The 27,435-nt window shown below is 49.2% G+C and overlaps 1 protein-coding gene across 1 annotated transcript in view; it reads right to left on the bottom strand.

The window, feature by feature from the left end:
- The window catches only part of NIBAN2 (niban apoptosis regulator 2), a 50,399-nt gene extending 43,754 nt beyond the window's left edge, over nucleotides 1–6,645 (bottom strand). The window contains exon 1 of the mRNA XM_036854405.1: nucleotides 6,427–6,645. Coding sequence (XP_036710300.1) covers nucleotides 6,427–6,481 — 55 coding nt within the window. The 5' untranslated portion in view covers nucleotides 6,482–6,645. The remainder of the gene's footprint in view (nucleotides 1–6,426) is intronic.
- Nucleotides 6,646–27,435: the final 20,790 nt, after the last annotated feature.

Here is a 27,435-nt window from a genome sequence, read left to right on the forward strand (position 1 = left end):
GAGTGGGTGGTCAACCTGTCCCCAAACACCGGTCCATCGAGTGGCAAAGCTCAGACTCGCACCCAAGCAGTCTGAACGCACAGCTTTGCCCAGACCTCTGGACTCCCTGCTTCCTTCTAACTTACTAGCCACTGTGTCACCAGGCTGGTCCCTTCACCTCTGTGGGCCAGAGGTAGCACACCTCCAAACCGAGATGGTAAAAAAAAAAAAAAAAAAAAACCGAGATGGTTCCCAGGGGGTGGAACCAGGTGCCCTGGAGAGATGGGCACTTCCTGTTCTTCCAGTTTTAAAATCTGGGAGATCAGAGGATTGCAGTGTTCCATGACTCAAGCCCTAAGATCCTATCAGAAGAGGGGCATGGCTCTGCTCCACCCTCGAGGGTTTTAAACCTAGGCATCTGCCTTCATCTTTCCTTCAAACTCTGCCCAGCACCTTCGACAGAAAACCCTTCTTCCTCAGGCAGGGAAGTCGGTGGGGGTGGGGCAGGGGAAGGAAAAGCAGCTCAGGAATTTCTGCGACCAACCGCAGGAGGATGCTACGAGGAGACCCGGGCTGGAGTGAGTCATGAGCTCTGCCTGCGGAGGAGGAGGGGGCGCCGGCAGGAGGGCAGGACCGGCCAAAGGCAGACTTGAGTCCGGCCGAGTAACGACGGGAGGACAGATCTGCGCAACCCAGCCTCTGACACATGCCGCTGTTCCCACTCGGCTCCTCCCCTTCCCAGCTCCCTCTCCCCACCGCCTGCCTCTGTTTGGGGCCTTTTCCATGCCGTCCTCCTGCCACTAACCTGCTCTGCCCCCGCGCCCCTAACCACGGCCTGTAAAATGCTGGGGAGGGAGGTGGAGGGTGCAGATGCAAAGAGACAAAGGAAGGCTTGGCACAGAGTAAGTGCTCGGTTAAACAATGGCTAATCTTACAGGTTCAGAGCTGGAGGTGGGGTGGGGGTGGGGCGCACTCCATCAACGACCATCCTCAGGCAGGAGACAGATCAGTGGACTCCGTGCAGGCTGCAGGCTGGGGAAGCGGCAGGACCTACGCGGTCACACCCAGACGCCATGGGCATCAGTCCGTGTCCCCAGCTCCACGGCAGCTCCTTTGAGCCCGCTCCCAGGAAAGATGCTCAGAGGTGTCCGGGCCTCCCAGGAACGGACCTGCCTTGAAACGCCCAGGTTGGTGGAAGCAGGCTGGGGGGTGGGGAGGGGGAGTAGGGCAAGAGGATGAGTCTTTCTTCAGCAGGGAAGCTGACCAGAGCGGGAAAGGAAACAAACACAGTGACTCAGTGTGCCCCTGAAAACCACCTATTTGGTCACACTGGAGCATGGCAATGTCCTACATTAGGGGAAAGGCTAAGAAAAACGTCTGCATGGATGGCCTCAGGTGGAACAAGATGTAGCTTTGGAGGACGCTTCCAGGGAGGGTCTAATGACCTGGGAGAGATGTTTATTATGAATCGTTTAGTGCAAGGAGCAAGGCACAAATTGAGTCATGGTCTCAGTAATGTGTAATAAACACAGAAGGGAAATACCACGAAAGAATAAAGTTATTGCAGGATGGTGGTGAGTGACTCCTAATTTTGTCTCTAAACCTCGTTCCTCAGGCGGCAGGAAGGGAGGCCCATGGCCCAGTTTGGGTTTAGAAAGGTCTCTTTGGCAGCATGTGTGGGAAGGATGGAGGGGTGAGATGGGAGGCAGCTCTGAGCAGGCGAGGCCGGAGCTCAGGCCCCAGCAGTGGGAAAGGAACAGACGAGTGGAGGCTGGATGGAGGGGGAGGGCAGGGTCAACGCCAACAAAAGCACGTTATGTAAGACGACACAAGAGCAGGGCAGAATCCCCAGACGCTTTACCCCCAGGGGCTGACCCAGACCTTGGCTAAGGGCAGCAGTGGGGGGGGGGGGGATTGAGGGGGGAGCACTGCTTCCGGCCAGCCTGGGCTCCCTGCAAAGCCCACGGCTGCATCCAGGAAGCCAAGCACCTGGGCGGGGGCGCGGCCAAATGCGGACCCCTCCACCCCTAAACTCCTGGGACCTTCAACCACTGCCCGAATGAGGAAAGGCAGGTTTTTAAAATCAACTTGGAGGAAAGATATTAATTATTCTGTTCAATAAATTAAAAAGATACCCCCTTTCTCATATCTGATTGTCAAAAGGGGTGATAATACTTGGTACTGAAGTACCACATGCTGTCAGGAGGGAGTGTCAAATGTTTACAGTCTTTTCAGAGGCTCTGTGTCAACACATCAAAACGTGACCCAGGAGTTCCATTTTATAAAAAGTCTTAGTTCTTTCCTTGTCATATGGGTCCCCCCCTCACTGCTCTCTGGCCGCTCTGTCACCGGAACCTGGTGCAGGATATGTGCAAGGAGGTTCGGGCAGCACCGTGATTACTAGCAAAACACTGGAAACAACCCAACGTCGGTTAACAGGGGTCTGGGTAAACAAACCTCGCCACGCACAGAAAGAAACCCACCCACAGAAGAAGGCAGACTCACGTGTTCTGACATGGAAGGGTATCCACAATATACTGAGTGAAACAAGTCAAACCACAGAAACATATAATTGGACCTCTTTCTATAAACAGAGTTAAATGTGTATGTACACAGAGATGGGCGTTTGGAAACAGTGACACACCAATCTTGAGGGATTTCTTCCGGGCAGTGGGATTGAAGGGAGGGAAGATGGAAGAGCTCTGCTTTTTTCACTTTCCACTCCCACATTGCTTGCGTGTGTGTTACTTTTGCAATCAGACGACATTAGCAGTGGTTGCCTAGAGTTGGGAAGAACTGAGGGGGAAGCGGGGGTGACTACTAATGGGTGGAGAGTTTCTTTGATGGGTGACGTAATGTTCTAAAATCGATTGTGGGGACGGTTGCACGACTCTGTGAATATACAAAAAACCATTGAATGGTACACTTTAAGTGGGTGAATTGGCTGGCAGGTGAATTGCGTTTCAATAAAGCTGCTATTTAAAAAAAGAATTAGCAAGGGGAAAGGTGAGGCCGGCAGAAAGGAGGGGCACAGGCACTGGCAAACTTCTGCACGAGCGCTCTCGGATAATAAACCTTAGGGCACTGTGTGTGTGTGTGTGTGTGTGTGTGTGTGTGTGTGTGTGTGTGCTGGGGGGGTGGTTCCTTGGCCCCCACAATTTCATCTTGATCAACAGCATTTCTGGAGTAATGATTGAGTCTTTCAAGTCCGTCCTTGAGGCAGAGCCCCCATCCCCCTGACCCACACCAAGCAGGGCCAGGTTTCCTGCCAAGGGCACGGCACCCAGCCCCTACTTGCATACCTCGAGCAACAATGAGCTCACTCCCTCACCTGCTCCATCTTGGTTTATGTGGCTCAGACCACATGCAAAGAACCCCTCTTACAGCACTGATAGGAGCCAGCGGGCACTTCCACTCTTGTTCTTGTCCTGGCCTCTGCGCCAGGTAGAAGGTGTGAGTTGGCCTAACCCTCCCCTCCACCTCTCCACGTCTTAGTTCTTTCCTTGTCATATGGGTCCCCCCCTCACTGCTCTCTGGACCCACTCGATAGCCCACATCCATCTCACACATATGCCAACACAGAAGGTAATCAAGGTTTCTAAAAACCCAGGTGGATTCTTGCATCCCAGAAACCAGCATCAACCCTGACCCCAGGGACTGGACAAACCTCAGAGAAACAGGACCTAAACCCCAGCTACAGTTGCTTGCTTCAAACTCCAAACACCTGGTCACTCTCAAGAACAGAGGGTAAAGAACAATCTCAATAATAATGGCAGTTGTTTGCTAAGCACTTACTATGCCCCAAGCACTGGGCCAAGTTTCTGACCTGCATTATCTCATTATTCCCATTCTACAGATAAGAACACTGAGATTCAGATGCTGGCCCAAGGTCATGCCAGCTAACATGCCGTGGAGTCAATGTTGGGACCCTGAGCTGGCTCAAATCTGAGGAGATTTGTGGGGAAACTTTGGGATGGTTAGGCCCTCAGAGCTGGAAGGGACTATGGCCCGCAGGGAAGACACCCTTTCAGTCACAGTGAGAAACAGACTGAAGAAAGTAAGCAGCTGCCTGAGGTTATGCAGGCCTCCTGGCTCCCAGGCCAGGGTTCTTCCTCCACACAAACTCCCTCATGAAAGAAGGAAGAGAATCATCCTGCCACTAGCCCCACGGGGCCGCTGGTGTGAGAACAAGTCCCTGCTTGCCAGGAGCTTTGAAATCCCAGGATGAAAGGCGCCGTGACAGCAAAACAGCACCATGGGCAGGAGCGCGCCTGACCCCTGCCAGGACTTGCAGGCTGGCACTCACCAGCTCACCTCCTCAGGGCGGGTGCAAATCCCCGGGAGCCACTGGCCAAGCCACAGAACCCGACCAGGAACAGGCCTCGAGCTCGGAGCACAGCTGACTTCTCTACGGGGCGGCCCTGGGTCCCTGGGTCGGAAGGGCTCTGGAATTTTAATTGTCCTGCAGGAAAGTGCTGGCTGCTCTAGCTGCTCCGTGGGTGGGGTGAGGAGGATGCGAGGATCACTGGAGGTGGCAAAGCACGCCCCCATTCCCCACAACAGAGATTTCCGAGGCAGCTCCCTTCTGTGGAAGGGGGCTGGAGGCTCGCTGGTTTCCTCCCCTCCCACCTGGTACTGAAGGAGTCCCCTCAGGTGAGTCTGGACCAGGAATTTGAGGCATTTAAGGAGGGCTATTAATAGCACCGAAGTGTTAAGAAGAAAGAGGTCAGCAGGCTCTGAGTGGGCACAGCCCTCTTCCACCGAGCCTGGCATCCACAAAACAAACCCAACCCTGTCCAGGAAAGGACACTTCACCTTCTGTGGCCTCAGTCTCCTCCCCTGTGAAGTGGCAGTTCTCAGCCCAGGAGGCGGGAAGAGGGGGAGAGCCAGAGCTGGGTGTGGAGGGAGGAAAAACCCCACCAAAGAAGGCGCAGCACACCCCAACCAGGCCGGGTGAGGGGCCCCAACAGGAGGTCGTGAATGGATGGACTGTTAACAGAGCCCCAGGAGGCTGCCACCAACAGGGAGGGGACAGGAAGACTCCGCCCAGGCCTTCCTCCTCCCAGAGTCCAGGCCTGTCCTACAAGTAAGTATTCCAGGACTTAACCCCCTGCTGGTCTGACGCTGGAGAGGGTCTGACTCATTTCTTCATCACCCTCACCACTGGGCCCGGGCCCAGGCCTGGCACAAAGTGGGATCTCAGGCTGTGAGCCCAGGACCACAGTCACAGGACAAACCTTTGTGCCCAGCTGGGGTGGGAACCCGGCATTAAGGGACCCCTGGTTCCTGTTCTGCAGGGGTCTGAGTGGCAGAACACAGCTGCTGAAATTCTAGAGAACTGCAGGACACATCATGGTAAGTGTAGGCGGACACCGTGCTCTGGGTCCACCAGACAGAGGAAGGCAGATTCAGCCAAGAGGAATGGCCTCCTCTTTCCATAGGCTTCCCCCTCCATCCTCCATGGACCAGCACCCCATGCACTGGGGTCTCCTCTATGCCAGGCTGTGCTAAGCAAGCCATGTGAATTAGCTCACTTAAGTCTATTAATAAGGAAGAAATCATTCACCCCATTTCGAAGAGGAGAAAACTGTGAGGGGCCAGGACATTAGGAGACTTGTCCAGGATCTCATGGCTGGGAAACAGATGCTGGGGTTCCACCCAGGCAGCCTCACGCAGAACTGAGTTTCCCAGGCAGCCCTCTCTCTCCACTCTCTGAGTTTTGGGGAGGAGGAACCCAGGACCCTGCTGCAGTCCCTGGGCTTCCCCAGGGAGGGGGAAGGGGGAGGGGACAGCTGCCCTTCTGAGAAGTGGCCACTGTGCAGGGGTGGCTGAAGGAGGGGGCTGAAGAGGCTGGGCTCCGGCCTTGACCAGCCCCCTAAACAAGCTGCCAGCAGAAGCACCCTGCTGTGCCGGAGTCCAAGGACAGGGATTCTGACCCACCCCTCCTGTGTATCCCATCTATCCTAAGCCCACTCCCCAGGCTCAGTCTCAGGCCTTGATGGGCCAATCCCCTGGGAGCCTCGGCCACGTGTACTGGGGCTGGGGCCAGGGCGAGCGGGGGACTGGGACAGCCAGGGAAGGTCAGGACACGCTGGCCGAGTGGGCCTGGACCGCTTCCGGGCGGGGATACCCAAGGTTAAGGGGAGGCTGCGACCCCTCCCATAGCTCGACCGCGGTAGTGTGTTGGGGGATCCGACGAGACCCGGCTCCAAGAGGTGGGTGGGAGTTCGAGTTCCCCCGGGAGGGGGAAGGGCGGCCTCAGAAGGGGCCGGGAAGGGGCGCTCAGACGTAGAAGAAACAAGCTTGGACAACAGTCTTGGTCCCCAGCCACTCCCGCCCTGCCCGGGGCCTGACTCTCCCGAGACCCCGGCAGGCTGGCCGGGATGGGGGCGTGGCCGGGGGCTCCCCCCCGGACCCCCTGCGCGCGCTGCGCTGCGCGGGACTCACCTGCGATGTGCTGGCGCCTGGCGTCGTCCAGGTGCGTGGACAGCACGTCCCCCATGGTGAATAAGAGCCGCGGCCCGACCCGGCCGCCTCCTGACGCTGCCCGCGCTGCTCAGACGGGCGCCACTGGCGCCATGGAGCCGGCCAGCCCTGCTCCCGCCGCTCCTGCCTCCCCTGGCTGCGGCCTCGCCCGGCTCACGCTTCGGCTCTAGCAGCGTCGGTCCGCTGACCGCCTCCGCCTCGCGCCCCAGCCCGCGGCCCCGCCCCGCCAGGCCACGCCCCCAGAGCTGAGCCCCGCCCCCTCGGTGGCTGGCAGGCTGGCGGGCTGGAGGGCTGGCGGGTTGGCTGGCGGGCGGGGCAGGGGGCCGGGGATGCCGGGACCGCCCGCGAGACGGAAACAAAGAGAAGGTCGGAGAAAGGGAGACCGAGGAGAGACGCAGAGGGAGGCGCACCGGACCGTGATCAAAACGAAGAAAGAGATGGGGCTGGTGGGGGCATCTGAAAGAACGGGAGTGCCTGGGGGGCTCCAGCCTGAGTGTCACCCCCTGCCCGACCCGCTTGGGAAGAGAATCACGCCGAGGAGGACGTAGGGGACCGGTAGGCGACGCCTAGACACACTCCTCCCGCCCCTGCTCCCCTGCCCCCAGCCCCGCCCGCCGCCGCCAGCCCTCGGGAAGTTCCCTGGCCTTGAGCCGACCTGCCCCAGAAGGTGTGCCCTCCTATCTCGCACAATAGTGCAGGGAAAAGGGAGGTGCAGGCAAGGCTCCGGCCCAAAGGCACCCCTGGTCCCAGTGCCAGGCGGACATTCCTCAGGCTCGGCATATGGGTATTTCAGTTGGGAAGTGGCTTGTGAGACAGGGCAAGTCAGGAATAGAAAAAAAAAAAAATACTTTACAGTTTGTAAAAGACTCAGATTCAAAACCAGCGGACCAGCATGGACTTTGGGTACCGGGCCTGCGGGGCTGGGCATGATTGGGTCACGGGTAGCAGGGCAATGTGTTTCAATTCTACCCACACTATACCCCAAGCTGGTAGGGGAGACAGGTTAACCCCTGGGATCCCCAAATCATGGACTGCGGTAGCAGAGGTCATCCTTTGGTTGCTGATGCTCAGACCTCCTGTACTGCATACCAAGAGTCACCCAGTTTCTGCTTGCTTACTCCGGTGACTGAGTACTTAACTTGTCAGTGTGCCCCACCCTGTAATTGGACAGCTCTTATTGTAACTCTGACATAGGCAGAAAATGATGATAATAAAAATTAACTTTACTAAGCACAGGTGCTTCAGTCCTGTCAACGCCACAGAAGGTAAGTTTGAAGTTGACTAATGTGATCTAAGCCAGTGGCCTGTTAGGAACCGGGCCGCACAGCAGGAGGTGAGCGGCGGGGGGAGCGAACGAAGCTTCATCTGCTGCTCCCCATCACTCGCATTACTTCCTGAACCATCACTCCCATTACTGCCTGAAGCATCGCACTGCCCTGCCAAGTCTGTGGAACAATTGTCTTCCACGAAACCGGTCCCTGGTGCCAAAAATGTTGGGGACCGCTTATCTAGGCACTCTTCATGCATTCAGTGATAAATGCCTGCTTGCTAGGCCCTCTGCAAGATGCTGGGGATGAAAAGAGAGGATGCAGACTGTCCTACCTGCTCTGGGACTCAGGACAAGTGGCATTATTGTGAACCTCAGTTTCTTCATCCGTCAACTGAGGATAATGATGCTTTGTTGTGAGGATTAAATGAGATAGCAGAGTGATTAGCACAGCACCTGGCACACGATGGGTCATCTCAGTAGACAGAACCCACCATTCTACTATTCGTTACAATCCCTGCCCTCGAGAGCATAGAGAAACTTGAGGAAGGAACAGAACATTCTGTCTTGAGGAAAATCACAGAAGGAGTAGTGCCAGAACTACAAGTTGGAAAAACCAGAATTTTGACAGCAGATACTGAGGAACAGCATTCCAGGGAGTGGGGAAAGCACAGGCAGAGGCACAGGCTTTGAAGAGCAGAATGTATTCACGCAGCAGAGAATTATCAGGTGGAGTTGAAGTCAAGCTGGCAGAGATTATTAGTTTCCTTCTACAGAGACAGAAACTGAGGCCCAGAGAGGGAAAGTGACTTGCCAAGGTCACTCAGCAAGGTGGAGGCAGAACCCAGCCAGAGGCCAAGTCTGCTGACACCCAGTGTCTGGTTCTCTTTGAGCCACCAGTGGTGCTGCTAGCCTTATTTCCTTTTTCCCATGGCCCAAACTATAGGGACTGGAAAGGCCTGCTCTGCTCTGGGAGGTGGGTAGATGGAGGTAGCTGACATCTGAACACCGCAGGGCATCTCCTCAGCTGGCCTGGAGGCCTGGGCCATTTGGGGTAGAGGTGGGGCCACAAGCCAGCCTTTTGCCAGGCTCCATGGTGCACACAGGCCTGTGAGCCTGGAGCACCCACACACTTCCCAGCGTGCCAGGCCCCTAGCCCAGGGGGCTCTCCCTCTTGGCTTTGAAGACCCCCTGTCACGTGTCACCACCTAGCCCTTCTGAGCACCCATGGCCTCACATGTGAAACAAGATCGTAGTAGTGGAAAGGCATTGTAAACATGTGACTAGCTCTCCCCAGACCTTGGGGCCAGTCCCCTCTAATTCAAGATTAGTTCAATTCACACACACAAAAATGTAGCAGGGTAGAGGGGAATTGACCGCAAAAAAAATCAGGGCCAAAATTTTGAGATGAATGGAAATGGTCTTTGCCTTGACGGTTACACAGGTGTACATATTTGTCAAAACTCATCAAACTATACAACTTAAAAGGGGTGCATTTGATTGTATGTAAATTCTACTTCAATAAAGTTGATTTAAAAATGAAAAACAGGGACTTCCCTGGTGATGCAGTAGTTGGGAGTCCGCCTGCCAATGCAGGGGACATGGGTACAAGCCCTGGTGCGGGAAGGTCCCACATGCCACAGAGCAACTAAGCCGGTGCGCCACAACTACTGAGCCTGCGCTCTAGAGCCTGCGTGCCACAACTACTGAAGCCCGCGCGCCTAGAGCCGGTGCTCCGCAACAAGAGAAGCCTGCACACCGCACCGAAGAGTAGACTCCACTCGCTGCAACTAGAGAAAGCCCGCACGCAGCAACGAAGACCCAATGCAGCCAAAACATAAATAAATAAATTTTTTTAAAAATAATAAAAACATAAAAATGAAAAACGGAGTTCCCTGGTGCCCTAGTGGTTAGGATTCCGGGCTTTCACTGCCCGTGGCTCTGTTCGAGGAACTGAGATCCTGCAAGCTGCACAGCAAGGCCAAAAAAATTAAATAAATTTGAAAAATAAAAATGAAAAACAAATATACGGAGCACCTGCTACGTCAGGCACTATTGTAGGTGTTGGGGGTACGTCAGTAAACAAGATAGTTAAGATCCCTGTGCTCACAGAGCTGGAGGGAGAAAGATAATAAACAAGATGGCTTCAGGGAGTGCTAAGCATTAAGATGATATAATAGGACGAGGGGATGGAGTGACAGGTGTGTGTGGGGGAGGTGCCACCTAGGAAGGTGATCTGGGAGGGCCTCTCGGAGGAGGTGACACTTTGAGACCTGATTGGCAAGAAGTCTGCTCCGTGAAGACCCAGGTATAGCTACCATTTATGGAGTGGGTACCACATCCAGGTACCACGCCAGACGTTCCCCGCCTCATCTCACAGGGTCCTCGCAACTACTTCGTTGGAAGAATCACCAATTGTGAGGATTTTTAAAAGATGGCATTCCATTGTATGCACTTAGCAATCCTTATTTAAACACTAGATAGATAGGTGGGCATGGAGAGGTCATGCCAGGTAAAGGTGACAGTGGGAGAAAAGGCAAGGGAGATGAGTCCTTATGGGCCCCAAGGCCTGAGGGCTATTCCCAGACTCCTGCAGGGGAGAAGAGAGAGGGTCCCCTGCCATGGATGGGTGGGACGAGATGGGAGGCTCCCCAAGCATCCAGAACATGGGGTTTTTAACTTTATTCTGGGAAGATCGTAAAATTCTTTAGAAGTTCTCAACTCTCCACTACTTTAAGGTAATAAATCAGGCCAGGCCAGTTATAATCTTTGGGTGGGGGAAGAATGATTTCTATTTTAAAGGAAAGAAGAAGGATTATAGTCATCAGCACCATATGAGGAAGAGGAAGGGGTCCCAGGAAGTTAGACATCAGGAGAGTTTCTCAACGCTAAAAGGTTGGGAACCCCCGCCCTTATACTTGAGGCTGGTTCAGTGTTCAGTTTTTAGTTTTGAATAAATTAAAGAATCTTTTCATACATTCATTGGCTATTTGTGGGTGATTATTATTATTATTCATATCCTCTGCTTTTCTATTGGAAGGTCTATCTTTTTTCTTATTAACTTTGTAGAGCTCTTTCTATAGGAAGGATTTCTCAACTCTGCAAGGCAGGGGCAGGTTGCGGGGTGGGGGTTGTCTCTGCTCTTTTTCTAGGGCTCTGGGTGCCATCTCTATCCACCAGGCTCTCCCACACCCTTTCCTTGGCCCAGGCCCCAGAGCCTGGTGGAAGATAACAGGCATGTGGACAAAGGATAGGAATGGTCCAGATGGTCCAGATCTGGAGCAGAGAGGGAAGGTTCCCCGCCCCACCCCCACCCCGCCAACATGCTGGGCCTGCCTTCCCCCACCCCACCCCGCCCCCACCCCACCCCCAGGCCAAGGATGCCACCTACAGACCCTGATTCATCAGTCCTTCAGGAAGTGGCTTCTGCCAAGCTGCCTCCCTGCAGGGCTGCCGCACCCCATCCCACCCTAGAGCACATTTAGAAACAAGAACCCAAAGGTGAAGAAGAAGAATACTTTACTTTGAAAGGGAGGGTCCAGAAGATCAGAGCCAGAGCTCGGACAAAGGCCTGGAGAAGGGAAGGGATTTGCCCCAGAACATATAGTTGGGCCCAGGCTAGGCTCCTTCCTTGTCTTGTAAGAAGGGGGAGGTCCCTTCCTTGCCCTGTTAGTCCCTCTCCCTCCCAATTGGCTCTGAGCCCCAACTCTTCCCTCCCCACAAACCTGTCAAACCTGAAATAGCCCAGGAGAAAAAAAACAAACACCTCTGGTAAACAACAGGGGGTGTGAGTGAATCAGGATCTTGTTTTTAAGGAATATCATGTGTCCACCACTGTTTATCCAGTTGGCATGGCCCGTTGTTCGGAAGGGACCCTGGCACCCCGCCCGGACCTCCCCTCTTTATTAACTGTTGGGTGATGGAAGGAGAGGCAGCTCACAGTCCGTTCCATCTGTCACCTGGCCTCTGGCAGCTAAAGTCCTTTCTTGCTCCTCCGGTGGCCAGCTCCCCCGCCACACCCAAGTCCAGGCCCCGTGACTACCAACCTGGTTGAATGCCCAGCCCTTTCGGCCTCCCTGCCTCCAGCCTCCCATTTGTTCCTTGCTGGGCAGCCAGCTGGATTCTAGAACACAAAGATGACCATGCCATTCCCCCGCTTCAGACCTTTTGTGCCTGGGACTTCCCTGGCAGTCCAGTGGTTAAGACTCCACGCTTCCACTGCAAGGGGCATGGGTTCGATCCCTGTTCAGGGAACTAAGATCCTGCTCCCGCAAGCCACGCGGCCAGAAATAAAACCTGTGGCTCCCACTGTCCTGGAGATAAAGTCAGACCCTAACCATGGCATTTAGGGCTCCTGCCAGCATCTCTTCTATCCCTCTGCCCTCCTCTCGCTGTACTGACTTTTCACATCCTCTAACTAGCCATGGTCTATCCTGTGTCACGGCTTCCACACACACTGATTCCCTTTCCCCGTTTTGCCCCACCCTGCACCGTTCATCCTTCAGACCTCAGCTAAAACGACCCTTCAGCTCCCCACCTCTCCCACTGCCCCATACTCCCTCCTTCACAGTCAGCATATTCATAATTATTTTGTGTGTGATTACTCATTTAAATAGCTCTTCCTCTTTGAGGACAGGGAATGTCCTCGTTCAACACAACATCCCTAATGTCAGATGTAATGGTAGCTTGGGTGAGTCGTGGGCACTAGAGGGGAATGTGATGGTGGGTACCCACCTGGTGCCTGGGACTCAACAGACTTGTTCATAGACTTGCCTATGTGCATGCCTGCCGTGGCCACACCCACTTCACTCCCCATTTGATAGCATGGTTCTTTCTACAGAGTCTCTGCTTGCCTTCCTCCAGAAACGGGTACTCACCACCTCCACAGGTCACGACTCCCAGTTGGACCCAACAGCACCAAAGGCAGATAAGGGGGTGTTGAAGTGCCAGCAAATAGTCAGGGAGTGAGAAATAATAACAACTAGATGATGAAGACCACAAAAGCTCCCATTCATTGCAGGCTTATGCTGCACCCAGCTCTGGGCTTTATACCCTCTGCCTCATTGAATCTTCACTACAGTTCTGTGAAGGAGGCCCTTTGAGGGAACGCTCATCTTAAAGGAGAGAGAATTCAGTCTCAGTGAGGTGAAGTGACCTATCCAAGGTCACACAACAAGTAAGAGGTGAAGATAGGGACCACACACGGCTCTGCCAGTGTCAGAACAATCATATACCGTGCTAAACACTACCATCCCTCCCAACCCAATCCCATGCGTTCATCTAGTTCTCAGACACTACACCCACTATTTACTCACCCACTTGTTTTTCACTTAAGAATGTCATATGAGGGACTTCCCTGGTGGCGCAGTGGTTAAGAATCCACCTGCCAATGCGAGGGGACATGGGTTCGAGCTCTGGTCCGGGAAGATCCCACATGCTGCGGAACAAATAAGCCCATGTGCCATAACTACTGAGCCTGCACTCTAGAGCCCGCGAGCCACAACTACTGAGCCCACGTGCCACAACTACTGAAGCCCGCATGCCTAGAGCCCGTGCTTCGCAACAAGAGAAGCCACCGCAATGAGAAGCCCGCGCACCACAATGAAAAGTAGCCCCCACTAGCTGCAACTAGTGCACAACAATGAAGACCCAATGCAGCCAAAAAATAATAATAATTAATTAATTAATTTAAAAAGAATTGAATAAATAAATAAATTGAAGAATAAATTGTTTATTCTACTAATTTTAATGGCCGCATAATTAATATTCCATTGTATGACCCAAAAAACTATTTACCTATGACTGGACACATATTCTTAATCATCTTTTGAGGATATATTTCTAGAAGTGAAATGGCTGGTATAAACCTCCTTTTGAGGCTTTTGACACATGGTGACAAATTGCCCTGATGAAATGATTGTAGCAGCCAGAATGCCCCTGACACTCGCCACGTGCCTGTCATGTGTCCCTTGTCAGGAACCCCTTGTGTCATGGTGACTTGTGCACAAATCTACACTCCCATCTCACCCCACCCTCCAGAGTGAGAGCCCCCAAGCGCAGGGACCCTGAGCCTGGCCAGTTCCTGACTTCCTGGCAAGTCCTTGAGAGATGTTGGCTGCTGAGCCAGCGTTGATAGTCATCCCCAGTTCCTCCAAGATCAGCCAGGAGGGCTTTCAGTCTCCACCAACCTCCGCCCAGCCCCTTCCATGTCAAGCTTGGTTTCCTGCTGGGCCAAGGCTGCCTCTCACCAACTGGTGACTCAGAGCCTGGCCCGGATGGCAGTGTTGGCCGTGCCTCCCCAGCCCTCCGAGGGATTAAGCTTGCTTGCGGTGAGCCTGGGCGGGGCTTCTCGGGGTGGGGCCACCTCCACCCCAGTCTGGCCCTCCTTCCCTTCTCCCTTAAGTCTTGCTGATTTTTGTCCTCTGGGTCTTCCAGATACAATGAGAATAATCCTGGGTTCTGAGTGCCTGAGTATGTCAGGGCTGACTGAGACGTCCTCGTGGGGGCACAGCCTGGAGGACAGAAGCCATTGCACATGGGGGAACAGAGGAGGCCCAAGAGTCAGGTGGGTGGAGGAGGGGGAGAGAGCTTTAATGGGGAGAGCCCAGAGCTGGGCTTTGGTGTGGGCCCCACCAATGCATGCATGAGTAAGGACTGGTCAGGGACCCAGGGGCAGGGAGCTTTCAGGACTGCGCCATCCTACCCCATTCGGCACCTCTGTGAGAATTAGCAAAGTCCAGTGACAACAGGCCAGGGCAGTCTCGTGCCAGGGCCCTAGACGGCTTGGCAAGTGCAGCATGGGCTGGATACAGGCCGCGTCACCCCGTCCACCAGACACCTTTATATAAGGTTTGACCTGCACACTCGTGCGGGGAGCTCTGGGCCAGGAGGCAGCGGCAGGGGTGGTACCTCCTCCCAGGGGGCATTTGGAAATATGTGTAAGGGGGTGTTTTTCATTATTACTATGTCTGGTGTCCGTGGAGGTGCGGGAGGAGGTCTACTGACATTTAGTTCCTGAAGGTCAGGGATGCCAAGCATTCCACCGGGATGGCCAGTCCTACACAGGAGCAAAATCCTCCCCTGCCCCCAAATCCGGGGCTGAGACCCCTCTGCTACCCAGATGGTTGTGGAGAGGATCCTGCTGACTGCAGAAGTACCGACCAGTTTTCCAGGTGGTTTTAAGATACATTGTCTCACTAACTAGGCTCGAACCTTCCCTGGCGAGGGAGTGAAGCTGACGTTAGCATTGACACCTAGTAATAATGATGGTAATGACATCGGCATGACACCAAGTGACCCCTACGTGCCAGGCAAGGGGCCAGGACTTTGGATGTGTTATCTTCGCGATAGTCCCACGAGGGCTGCACTAATATTATCCCCATTTTGCAGATGAGGAAACGCAGGCTCAGAGAGGTGAGGTCAGTCACAAGGGTGAGAAGTCGGGAAGCCAGCTTTCCAGTTCGGGTCTCCTTCACTCCAAAGCCCTACTCCCCGCTGGTAGGACAAAACTGGGTCCATTTGACAGATGGGTAAGCTGACACACAGAAATTTTCACTGCTCCCCAACTAGCCACTGGCAAAGCCAGGCAGAACCAAGGTGTCTGAGCCCCTTACTCAGGAGCCTCCCTGCTCCACCCCTCTGCCAAAGGCCCATGTCTATAAATGTGAGGCAGTTTAATGAGAATACAAAGCCCCTAGAAAAGGCCTTCCTGTGCCTGCGCTCTACCCATGCTGCCTACTTTTTCCAAGGATTTCCTGCTCTGGAAAACTTGAAGGTAAAAGGCCTAAAGTAACCTGCAGGGAAATTTAATTAATTAATTAATTAATTAATTAATTAATTAAAGTTAAAAATAAAGAAAAATTTTAAAATAAAGTAACCTGCTGGAATTGAGCCCAATCTCTCTGCCCTACTGCAATAGTCATAACTCCTATTGCAATAGTCTTAAATAAAGTCTTCCTTTAAACAAGTAAATAGGGGCTTCCCTGGTGGCACAGTGGTTGAGAATCTGCCTGCCAATGCAGGGGACACGGGTTCGAGCCCTGGTCTGGGAAGATCCCACGTGCCGCGGAGCAACTGGGCCCGTGAGCCACAACTACTGAGCCTGCGCGTCTGGAGCCTGTGCCCCGCAACAAGAGAGGCCGCGATAGTGAGAGGTCCGCGCACCGCGATGAAGAGTGGTCCCCGCTTGCCGCAACTAGAGAAAGCCCTCGCACAAAACGACGACCCAACACAGCCAAAAATAAATTAAAAAAAAAAAAAGTAAATAAATAAAAATAAAGTACAGGGCGACTTTCTCCCTCTAAGCTGTCTTCCTGTCACTTTGAAGAACTTCCAAGGTGCCAAATCTTTCCTCTCTGCCCACCAGGAAAGCCCGTGGCTGCCCTCGCGGTGAGCAGACAGATATTCTTCAACCTTCCTATGGCCATGAGGACCGGCTCCAACTGGCTCTCACCATCCCGGGCCTCAGTTTTTGTGAAATGGAGCTAATAATCCCTATCATTGTAGGGATTGTTGTAGGGAGGCAATGAGATCAACAAAGTACATACAGCGCTTGGCCCAGAGCCTGGCATGCCCATCAAATGGTGGCTGCTCTCGTGATGATTGTCAGCATCTCGTGTGGAAGATAGGTGGTCTACACTGGATTCTAATTCTGATGGTACAAGGTGGACAGTAGCAGGTAACATGACAGAGCTTTGAGCCAAAGGCCCGGGAAGCCCTGAGCTGGGAGGTTGTGGCACGAGGCAGGAGGGCTTCCTGGTGGAGGAGGTAAGGTTTGAGCTGGGCTGTGAGGGATGGAACAGATTTGCTGTAAAGAGCCATGCATCCCAGGGGCACCAGCTGAGCTGTAGAGCGCTGATTTGTTGAAATTCTCTGGGGGGTTCTTCAGGTGAGAAAGAAGGATCCCATGGGACCCAGATGAGGCTGGAAGTGCCAATCTGGGAAACAGGGTCAGAAGTACAGTTTCTTTTCTTCTTTTTTATTTCTTGAAGCCTAATTTACATATGTCAGATGCACAATTCCCAATGAGTTTTTTATTTATGTTTTTACAGCTTTATTGAAGTGTAATAAACTGCAGACATTTAAAGCATACAATTTGACAATTTTTGGTATATGCATACATCTGTATAACCATCACCAAAATAAAGATAAGAAACATACCCATCAACCGCAAAAGTTTCCTTCTGGCCCTTTGTAATTCCTCCCTCCCTCTCCCACCTGCCAGGCATCCGGGAAACCACTGATCTGATTTTCATCACTATAGATTAGTTTGCATTTTCTAGAATTTTATATATAAATGGAATCATACAGTTTACTCTTTTTTGTCTGACTTTTTAAAAAACTCAGCATCATTATTTTGAGATTCATCCATGGTGTTGTGTGTATTAATAGTTCATTCCTTTTTATTGCTGTCTTGTATTACACTGTGTGGATGTACCATAGTTTTTTATCCATTCACCTATTGATGGCCATTTGAGTTGTTTCCAGTTAAAGCTGCTGTGAACATCTGTGCACAGCTTGATGAATTTTTATTCATGTATACATGGGTATAACCATCACCCAGATCAAGATACAAAATATTTCCAGTATCCCAGAATGTTTTCTTGTGCCAGTCTCCAAGTCACTATTTTGACTTCTATCACCATAAGTCAGTTTTGTTTATCCTAGAACTTCACATAAATGGAATTAAACAACAACAATGCAACACATGTTCTTTTGTGTCTGGCTTCTTTTGTTCAACATTATGTTTCCGAGATTAATCCATGTTGTTATCTCTATCAGTAGTTCATTCCTTTATTGCTATGTGGTATTCCCCTGTATGGATACACCACAAAGTGTTTACCCATCCTCCTGTTGATGGACATTTGGGTTCCTTCCAGGTTTCGGCTATTATAAATAAAAATGCTGTGAACACTTGCATACAAGTCTTTATGTAGACATATATTTTTCTCCTGCTGACTGAGTCATAGCCAGGAGTTGAATTTCTGGTTCATAGGGTAAGTATGCCTATTACTAGAAACTGTCAAACATTTTTTCAAAATGGCTGTACCATTTACACCGCTACCAACAATGTATGAGAGTTCCAGTTGCTCCACATTCTTGCCAACATTTGGTGTGGTCAAGCCTTTTAATTTAGCCTTTCTGGTAGTGAGTAGGGTTAGCTCATGGTGGTTTTGTTTTGCATCTCCCTTATGACTAATAAGTAATGATGTTGAGTATTCTTTCATATGTTTATTGGATTTTATTTTTCATTTAAATTTTGTAACATGTTTAATGTAACATTCAACTACAGAAACATATTAAGTACAAAGTGAAAAAATTTTACCTTGTTCTCCCATTTTCACCACTGGCATTAGCTCACAATTTATGATATAGCCTACTCAAACAGATATAATTAAATACACACGTGTGCATGTACTTACATTTTTAAACCACACACACAAAAATCATCTTATTTTTGTTGAGTGTATACTATGTGCAGATTTTAAGCTAAGGGACTGACATACATCCTATCACTGAATCTGTTCAATAACTGTGATAACTGGGTGAGGGGACTAGAGCCCAGAGAGTTTAAGATGGTTGCCAAGGTCACACAGCTCATAAGTGGCAGTGCCCATACTTGAATCCATATTTAAAACACCAGATGGATTAATGGAGATGCTATTGTCTTACCACCTTAGATTCACCCACTCATTCATTTGTTCTTTCATTCATCCAACGTATACTCTGGAAGCCCGTTCCAGGCCCTGCCCTGCTTTCGAGCCACAGATGAGCTGAGCAGTCAGACAGGTAGATTAACTAATAAAATCTAGGGAGAAAGGGGTAAGATGGGAGAAGTAGAGGGGGCAAGCCAAACCCAGATTTTGCGTCAGAAAAGAGTCCTGGAGGAAGTGATCCCTGAGGGATGTGTAGGATGCCCAGAGGAGAGAGGGTGCAGAAACAGCATGTGTGGGAGAGGGCGCACTGCAGGAAGCCCCTCTCTTCCCCGAGGTGGGGCTGGGGTTGAGTTGAGGCAGGCGACTTGGAGGGGCAGCACCGGCAGCAAGACCTTGTGACCTTCTTAAGGAACCTGGCTCCACTGGGAGCATACATGAGGACCATGGAAGGGCTGGAGTCACAGTTTTCAGATTCTAGGGTTTTAGGATTTAATTTCCTTCCCTCCCCATCCTTCAAGATTCTTTTGCAAGGGGCACAGTGTCCTGGTGGCTTGGAGGCCATCCGGGCACCATGCTCCACAGCTGCTCCCAGGGGCAGACAGTTCTTCTCCAGGATTCAGGCTGCCGTGCCGGTCACAAAGGAACCCATTGCCCCCTGGTGGTGACCAGGATGCCGCTGTGGAGGGAAATCCAACTTCTGCAGGACCCCAGGAAATGCGGACTGGGCAGGGCTCCAGCGGTCCTGCTCCTCTCCCAGACCTCTCATCTCTGTCACTGGTGCCACCGCCCAGTCGGCTCACCAGAGCTCACCCGCAAGACCCCTCTTTCTCTCATTTCAATCCACCTGTGGCTCCCCCAGGCTGATCCTCCCTTCCTGTCACCCCTGTCTTTGACACAGCCTCCCAAATAGTTTCTCTGCTGTCTGGACCACTATGGTAGTCTCTACACAGGAGCTAGAGTGATCTTTTATTATTACTATTTATATATTTATTTAAGTAAAAGTTATACACAGTAAATTGCACAATCTTAAATGTATAGCTTGATACTTTTTTTATATGTAGTCACCCACATAACACCCACCCAGATCAAGATACAGAACATTTCCAGCCCCAGAAACCCACCTAGTTCCCCCTCCCCCCAAAGGTAAGCATTATTCTAATCTCTGTCACCAAAGATCCTTGTGGCCTGTTGTTACGCTGCAAAGAAATGGAGTTGTCATATAATGTGCACTCTTGCATCCCGCCTAGCACACCCAGCACACACTCCGAGGTGTTGTGTGTATCTACATGTTTCCTTTCTATGGTGGGCAGTATTCCATCGTGTTTATGAACAATTTTTGAAACTTTTTATTTGGAAATAATTTCAAACGTACAGAAAGTTTGCAAGAATAAAAATAGTACAAAGAGGACACCCGTATATCCTTTACACAGATTAAACTATATTTCATATCATAGGAATCTATCTATATACACATATATAATAAGAATATATAGATATATACACATAGTATGGGATTTTAGACACGCACACACGCACATGCACATGTATGTGTATATATGTAAAACATTTACACATGTATATGTATGTGTGTATATAATTTCTTCTGAATCATTTGAGTGTAGATTTTATACATCATGGTTCTTTACCCTTAAACATTTCAGTGTGTATTTCCTAAGCAGAGGGATAGTCCCTTACATAACTACAGTTCAGTTTTCAACTTAGATAGAATTAATATTGATTCAATACTTTCCTTTAACCTACCATTCACACTCTTGTTTTATTAATTGACCCAATAGCACCTTGCAGAGCATTGGTCCCTCTCCAGCACAGAATCTAGTCCTAGACCAGGTACTGCATGTAGCTGTCACATCTCTGCAGACTCTTTCAATCTGCAACATATCCTAACCCTTCTTTGCTCTTATGTCTAGAGCAGTCTTTCTCAATTAGGAGTGATTTTTGCCCTCCAGGGGACATTTGACTTCTTCTGGAGACACTTTGGATTGTCACAGCTGGGAGTGTGCTACTGGCATCTAGTAATAGAGGCCAGGGATGCTGATGGAATCCTGCAATCCACAAGACAGCCCCCTACAACAAAGGGATTATTGGGCCCAAAATGTCAGTAGTGCCAAGGTTGAGAAACCATAGACTAGACTGATCTTTTATTTATTTAAAAAAAATAATAAATTTATTTATTTATTTATATTTTTGGCTGCGTTGGGTCTTCGTTGCTGCGTGCAGGCTTTCTCTAGTTGCGGCAAGCGGGGGCTACTCTTAGTTGTGGTGCGCGGACTTCTCATTGTGGTGGCTCCTCTTGTGGCAGAGCACAGGCTCTCGGCGTGTGGGCTTCAGTAGTTGTGGCACACAGGCTCAGTAGTTGTGGCTCACAGACTCTAGAGCGCAGGCTCAGTAGTTGCAGCGCACGGGCTTAGTTGCTCCGCGGCATATGGGATCTTCCCGGACCAGGGCTCGAACTCCTGTCCCCTCGCATTGGCAGGCGGATTCTTAACCACTTTGCCACCAGGGAAGTCCCAGATTGATCTTTTAAAAACATGAAGTACATCCCATAGCCTTCCTGCTTAAATCCCTCCGATGGCTTTCCATTGCTCTCTGAATAAAATTCAGGCTCCTTAGCCTGGCCTACTAAGCCCTATGTGACTATCGCCTCCCTCTCTCTTCCTTGTTCACTGCTTTCCAGCCACACCAATCTGTCTGTTCCATAAATGTGCCCAGCTCACTCCTACCCCAGGGCCTTTGCATTCCCTGTTCCTTCCATCTGGAACACTCTTTTCCCAATATCCACCTGGTAGACTCCTTAGCATTCAGGTCTCATCTCAAATGGCCTTTCTTTGGAGAGGCTTCCTGACCACCCAGATTCTCTCTCCCACTACCCTGCCTTAGTTTTTTTTCATAACACTTCTCAGTACCTGAAATTATCTTGTTTGTTTAATTATATATTTATTACTTGTCCTCTTCCCAGAGTGAATGTTTCAAGGGGAAGGGGATTTTTTAAAATATTTATTTATTTATTTATCTATTTGCCTGTGCTGGGTCTTAGTTGCCTCACGCAGGATCTTCATTGCGGCGTGCAGGATCTTTAGTTGCGGCTTGCAGGATCTAGTTCCCCGACCAGGGATCGAACCCAGGATCCCTGCACTGGGAGTGGAGTCTTAACCGCTGGACCACCAGGGAAATCCCGGGGAGGGGATTTTTAATAATTTTCTTCACTGCCATATTTTTGGCACCTAAAACAGGTCCTGTCACATAGTCAGAATGCAAAAATATTTGTTGAATAAACAAATATGGCCCAATGATTACAAGAATGGGCAATGAGTCAGGCAGACCTCAGATTGAATCATTGCCCTGCCACTTACCAGCTGTGGGACTTTGAGCAAATGACTTTACCTCTCTGAGCCTCAGTTTCCTCATTTGGACATGAAGGTAAAAGTGGCACCTCTATCACAGGGGTGTCTATTGATCCAATGAACCAATGCTTGTAGAATATTGCCGGGCACATAGCACTTGATAACTTGTTATTTGTGGTTCAGACATAGATGAGGCAGCAGGTATGGATGGGAACTGGCACAGAACCATCCAGATTCTTTTCCTCCCATGAGCCCTGACGCAATCCTTCTTCTCTTGGCCATTTAAAGCTCTTGTAACACTTTATTGTATTTTCTGGATGCCTCCTTACCTGACAACTGCCTAAGAGCAAAGACACCCCCTGTCAACTTAGCACCTGGCATAAAGGAGCTAAGAAGGAAGGAAGGAAGGGAGGGAGGAAGGAAGGAAGGAAGGGAGGAAGGAAGGAAGAGGAAAGGAGGGAGGGAGGGAGGAAGGAAAGAAGGAAGGGAGGGAGGGAGGAAGGAAGAGGGAGGGAGAGAGGAAGGAAAGAAGGAAGGAAGGAAGGAAGAAAGGGAGAGAGGGAGGGAGGGAGGGAGGGTGTTCTTATCTGTGATCTTACAGAAGAGGTGAGGTCCCCTGGTGAGATGCCAGTGCTGGGTTGGGGGGGTTGGAAATGAGGATGAGGTTGAAGATTCCCAGTTTTAGGAGTATAAGGTGATGGGAACAGGAGGCAAATGAGGTACGAGTCAAGGGTGCACAGTATAAGAGGTGGGTGCCAAAACCTCAGTCATCAAGACAAATAATAGTTCAATGCAATATATTTTAAAAATCAAAATTAGGGCCAAAAATTCCATAGTGAGCAAAATATCAAAATTTTAAACAAAACCAGGATTCGTAACAGTGCCGTGCTGAGCCATGTTGGAGCCTGGCGCAAAAGGAAAAATACAGATGCCACCACCCTCGTCCCGGCCCTCAGGGCCCTGCTGTTCTTGCTGGCTACCTGCAGGCGGTGAGGTCAGCCTGGTTTTAGAAAATAGTCTCTGCTAGACCTTTGCTTTTCGGATCTGTGGAATTAAAGTAGATGCTGACCTGGCTGGATGGGCAATCTATGATCTTGAATAAGTCTCTTCTCCTCTCTGGGCCTCAGTTTTCCTGTCTGTAAAGGGTTAGGAGCTCAAATTTCATTTCTAAGCTCAAGTGTCTCAGCCCTGAGTTCTCATTTGCCTTCATCAGGCCACACCATTTGGAACGTAACTGTTTTCACTTTAGCACCCAATTTCAGCCTCTACATCCTCTGATTGGTTGAACACTCAATTACAAGAAACCTGTGAGTTTCTGAAGGGCAGAAGCTCTATTGTACAAACCATTATAGCTTTCCTAATGTGTACAGCACTCACTCAGTGCTTAAATAATATTTTTTCTGGTTAAAAATTATCCATGTTTTTTCTCCTTTAATGTGTTTATGTAATGAATTAAGTTGACTGTATTCCTAGTGACAAAATCTCTTATTCCTGGGGGTCGGGGGGAGACCCAAAAGTGAAGATGGTCTATAGTTTTCCTTTTTTAAAAAAAAAAATATGTTTTAGTACTAAGGATATGCCAGTAAAATGGATTGGGAGTTTTCTACATTTTCCTATGATAAAACTCAGCTGTGAAACCATCTGGGCCTGGTGCCTTTTTCCACTTCCAATTTTTTATTTAAAATTTCAAATCTACAAAAAAACTTCAGCACTCTACCTAGATTCACCAATTGTTAATATTTTATCACATGTTTTCTCCCTCTCTCTCTCTCTCTCTCTCACACACACACACACACACACACACACACACACACACGCTCTACTTGGTAATGTGTCATCTTAACTTAGCTGGAACCAAGTTTCCTAGAATTCTCTCCCCTGAGTGGTTCCAAGTTAGGTTGGCAGTAAAGTTAATTCGCTCAAGATTTGGAGTGAGCAGGCATTTTTTTATGCTTTGCACTTTGATGAAAGGCCTCAGGCTCTGCTGTAGCTGGCATGTGGTTGCCACTGACCTGCTAACTTGCCTTGTTGGTTTGGGGGCAGCACCCAGACCCGTAGCCTCCCTGGTTCCTGCTAGGTCGCCTCCTTTTGTTTCTCTGAGTCCCAGGCCAAGTATGTGTACAGCTCTGTGGTAAGGACACCAGTTCTCCTGCAGGTCACCTGTGTCATTGAAATTGGAGAGGGTGGGAGACAGATGTGAGCTCCAGTTTGTTCTTGTTCTCCCCAACTTCACGTCCATCTCTCCTTTCCAACTACTGGCAGGTATAGAGGGCTTACACAGTCTGTTCCACCAGCACCCACAATTGCATGAGATCTAGTCCCTATTACCAATCCCTTATTCTATACCATTCATAGTGGCCCTGATTCTCTGGATCAAACACACACATACACACACACTTAAAAATTTTTTGCTCAACTATGTGAAAGGTGAAATGCAAACATCAAACACTTCATTCCTAACTACATTTTTTTAAAAAGTATCTCCTAAGATTTAGGACATTTCCCTACATAAACAAAATTCCATTATCCTAACCAAGAAAATTCCATTTTCCCACCCAACAGGAACTAGATATAATAATATTATCTAGTACACTTCCTATATTCAGATTTCTGTAACTGTCCAAACAGTATTCTTTTAACTGGCTTTTTTAAAACTCCAGGATCTAATCAAAGACCCCCCCAGTGCATTTGGTTGTCATATCTTTTAGCCTAGAACAGTTTTGCCTTTTATTTTTCCCTTTCATGACTTTGATTTTTTTTTAAGAGTCCAGGTCAATTTTCTTGCAGAATGTCCCACCATCTCGATTTGTCTGTCTGTTTCTTCATGACTGGATTTAGGTTGAACATTTTGGGCTATAACACTACATAGCTGATGTTGTCTATTTCCCATTGCATCTTCTTAGGAGGCACTAATGTTAGTTTGTCCTCTACTGACCTGGAGTCTTTTGGAATTGTCAGTGGAAATAATCAATAATCAATAATAAAGAAAAGAGTTTGAGTCGAGCCAAGCTGAGGACAAATAACCCAGGAGGAGCCTCTCAGTAGCTCTGAGGACTGCTCAATTGAAGCATGGTTTTCAGCAGTCTCCTGCCTCACCAGAAAAAAAGAACATACATCAGATTGACAGGACATTCCTTCAAGTTTTCAAAAGAGAAAGATTTAGTATGTATACAGTGAAACAGTAGGACCCTGATGTCTGGGAAGGGAACTTTATCTTCAAGGGAATGTTAACATGCATGCCATAGGAAGGGAGTTATTTATCCTTATCTTTGAAAGGGACATTCTTTGCCTTAATTGTTGAAGTAGATGTGCTGTTTGCGTTTGACAGGCCATGAGTCAAGCTGTTTTAGTTCACACAAAGTTCAGGGTGAACCATGTATAAGCCAAAATGACTTCCCTATACCTCAATATGTGAAAAATTTCCCCATCATTTCCCATTTTGATCACAAATCTTTTGATAGAAAGCATTAATGATCAAAATATGTGTCCCTTGATTCCAGGTGATTTGCTGCCTGCTCTGGATCCCTCATGTCCCTCGGTGCTAGGCCTCTTTTTTTTTTAAATGTATATAGATTTGCCTAGTTATCTACACTGTGGTGGTTAATAAGATACAGTGAAAAGGCAGAGAGATATATGCTGATTGGGAGACACAGGTTATACATATTATCAATTATATCAAATTGTCACATAAGCATTTTACCTGTGCTATTAGCAGTAGACTTAAAGCAAGCAGATACATGTCATGAGTAGTTTGATAGCCAGAAAAAGACTAATAATACATACTATGACAATGACAATTGTCTGGAAAGCAGAGTGAAAAAAACTGCCTATTTCTGAGGGAAGCCAGCTAAAAACAGTACAAAAACTAAAATTAAGAACTCTGGGCACGGGCTTCCCTGGTGGTACAGTGGTTGGGAGTCTGCCTGCCAGTGCAGGGGACACAGGTTCAAGCCCTGGTCCGGGGGGATCCCACATGCCGCGGAGCAGCTAGGCCCAAGCGCCACAACTACCGAGCCCGCAAGCCACAACTACTGAAGCCCGCGCGCCTAGAGCCCGTGCTCCGCAGCAAGAGAAGCCACTGCAGTGAGAAGCCCCTGCTCGCCGCAACTAGAGAAAACCCACACGCAGCAATGAAGACCCAACGCAGCCAAAAATAAATTAAAATAAATTAAAAAGAAAAAAAAGGAACTCTGGGCACAAAGTTAGAGGGCCCTTTAAGGATTTTTGCAAGGTTACAGTTTACTAATTTCAAGCTCTACTTGAGAGAAGGTATTGATCCAAGTACACCAAGCAGTATTAACAACAGCACAGACACCTCCTTGGGCAGCAAGGAGATAATCTAAAGCAATACATTTGTCAAGTACCACGTAAGCAAGAGTCTAGAGATCTTTGTTGGTCCCTAATAGCTCTTGCAGAGGCTCTGGCAATCCTGCTGATGGTTTGGGTAAGATTTCTCATCATCACTTCTAGGTCAGTGGTACCAACTCCTAGCCAAGAGCCCCAAACCCTGAGGAGGTGGTTATATTGGTTTCTGAATCCTGCAGGGAGGTCACATTCCTGAGAATGGCCACAGCTGTTACCTTCATATTCAGAGGGATCCTCATCTGGGTAGTCTTCAACTAATGAGAGGGTTTTATGGTTTGTTTGGTTTTTGTTTTTTGCTATGATCATCAGGGCTAGAGTTTGAGCCAGTGAGTAATTTCAAGATAGTAAATAGAGTAGTCAAATATCCCAGCAGGCAGGTTCCTCCCATTCTCCAACTGTCTAAACATTCATGTGCCCAGGGCCAGTTATCACACCCACAAACAAATATAAATCCTTTAGAGGCACATAGTACTCCAGGTGTTGAGTCTTTTTTTGGAAGGTATGTAACCAAAATTTTCTAACCATGGGTTAGTATATGGGAGTTTCCAATCAGTCAAACTGACCTTACAAGTAGGAAGAGGAGTGAGCCCTCCATTAATCCAAGTATGTCAAGTTCTAATCCCATTGCATAAAGGAGAATTATATTTGCTATCAGCCTTATTATATAACAGGTTGTCAGTAAGTACAGTGTAGAGGATGGGGAAGAGCAATAAGTGGCACTGACCTTGCAAATTGTAATGTTTTGTGAAGACATTTTGACTAATATCATGGCCATAAGCATCAGATTGGTTACATGTGGGCCCCCCAGTGTCCTTTGGGATTGTTTCTAGTGGGGTCAGGAAGAAGCAAGGGACAGGAGAAAACTGGGTAAAGATATGAACGTGGTAAGTGATCTGAGAGTTCTTTTCTATGAGTCACAGTAAAGTTAAGCATAGTGGTAAAATTGGTTATGGGCACGACTATGGGGTCATTATATTTTACAAAGGACCCAGTAGGGGAATGGTGACATATCCAGCATTTGGAAAAATTTCCAGAGGAGGCAAGAGACTGTGACATTTGTACAATAACATTGCCTTTCCAAGGATGACAGTGAACTATACAGATGCAAGACAACAGAGAAATTAGGTGAAGCTTTTTTTTTTTTCATTCATGAGATATTTATTAAAATAACACATTTAGGGAAAAAAATCAATACAACTGTATACATCATTACTGAAAACTGTATACCATCATACAAACAAGGATTTCATTTTGGGAAATCGATTCCTAATTTATGGCAACTTTTACTTTCAGAAATAAAACTACAAAACAACATAATCTA

The sequence above is a fragment of the Balaenoptera musculus genome, chromosome 6, assembly GCF_009873245.2.
Source record: "Balaenoptera musculus isolate JJ_BM4_2016_0621 chromosome 6, mBalMus1.pri.v3, whole genome shotgun sequence".
NCBI classification, from domain to species: domain Eukaryota; kingdom Metazoa; phylum Chordata; class Mammalia; order Artiodactyla; family Balaenopteridae; genus Balaenoptera; species Balaenoptera musculus.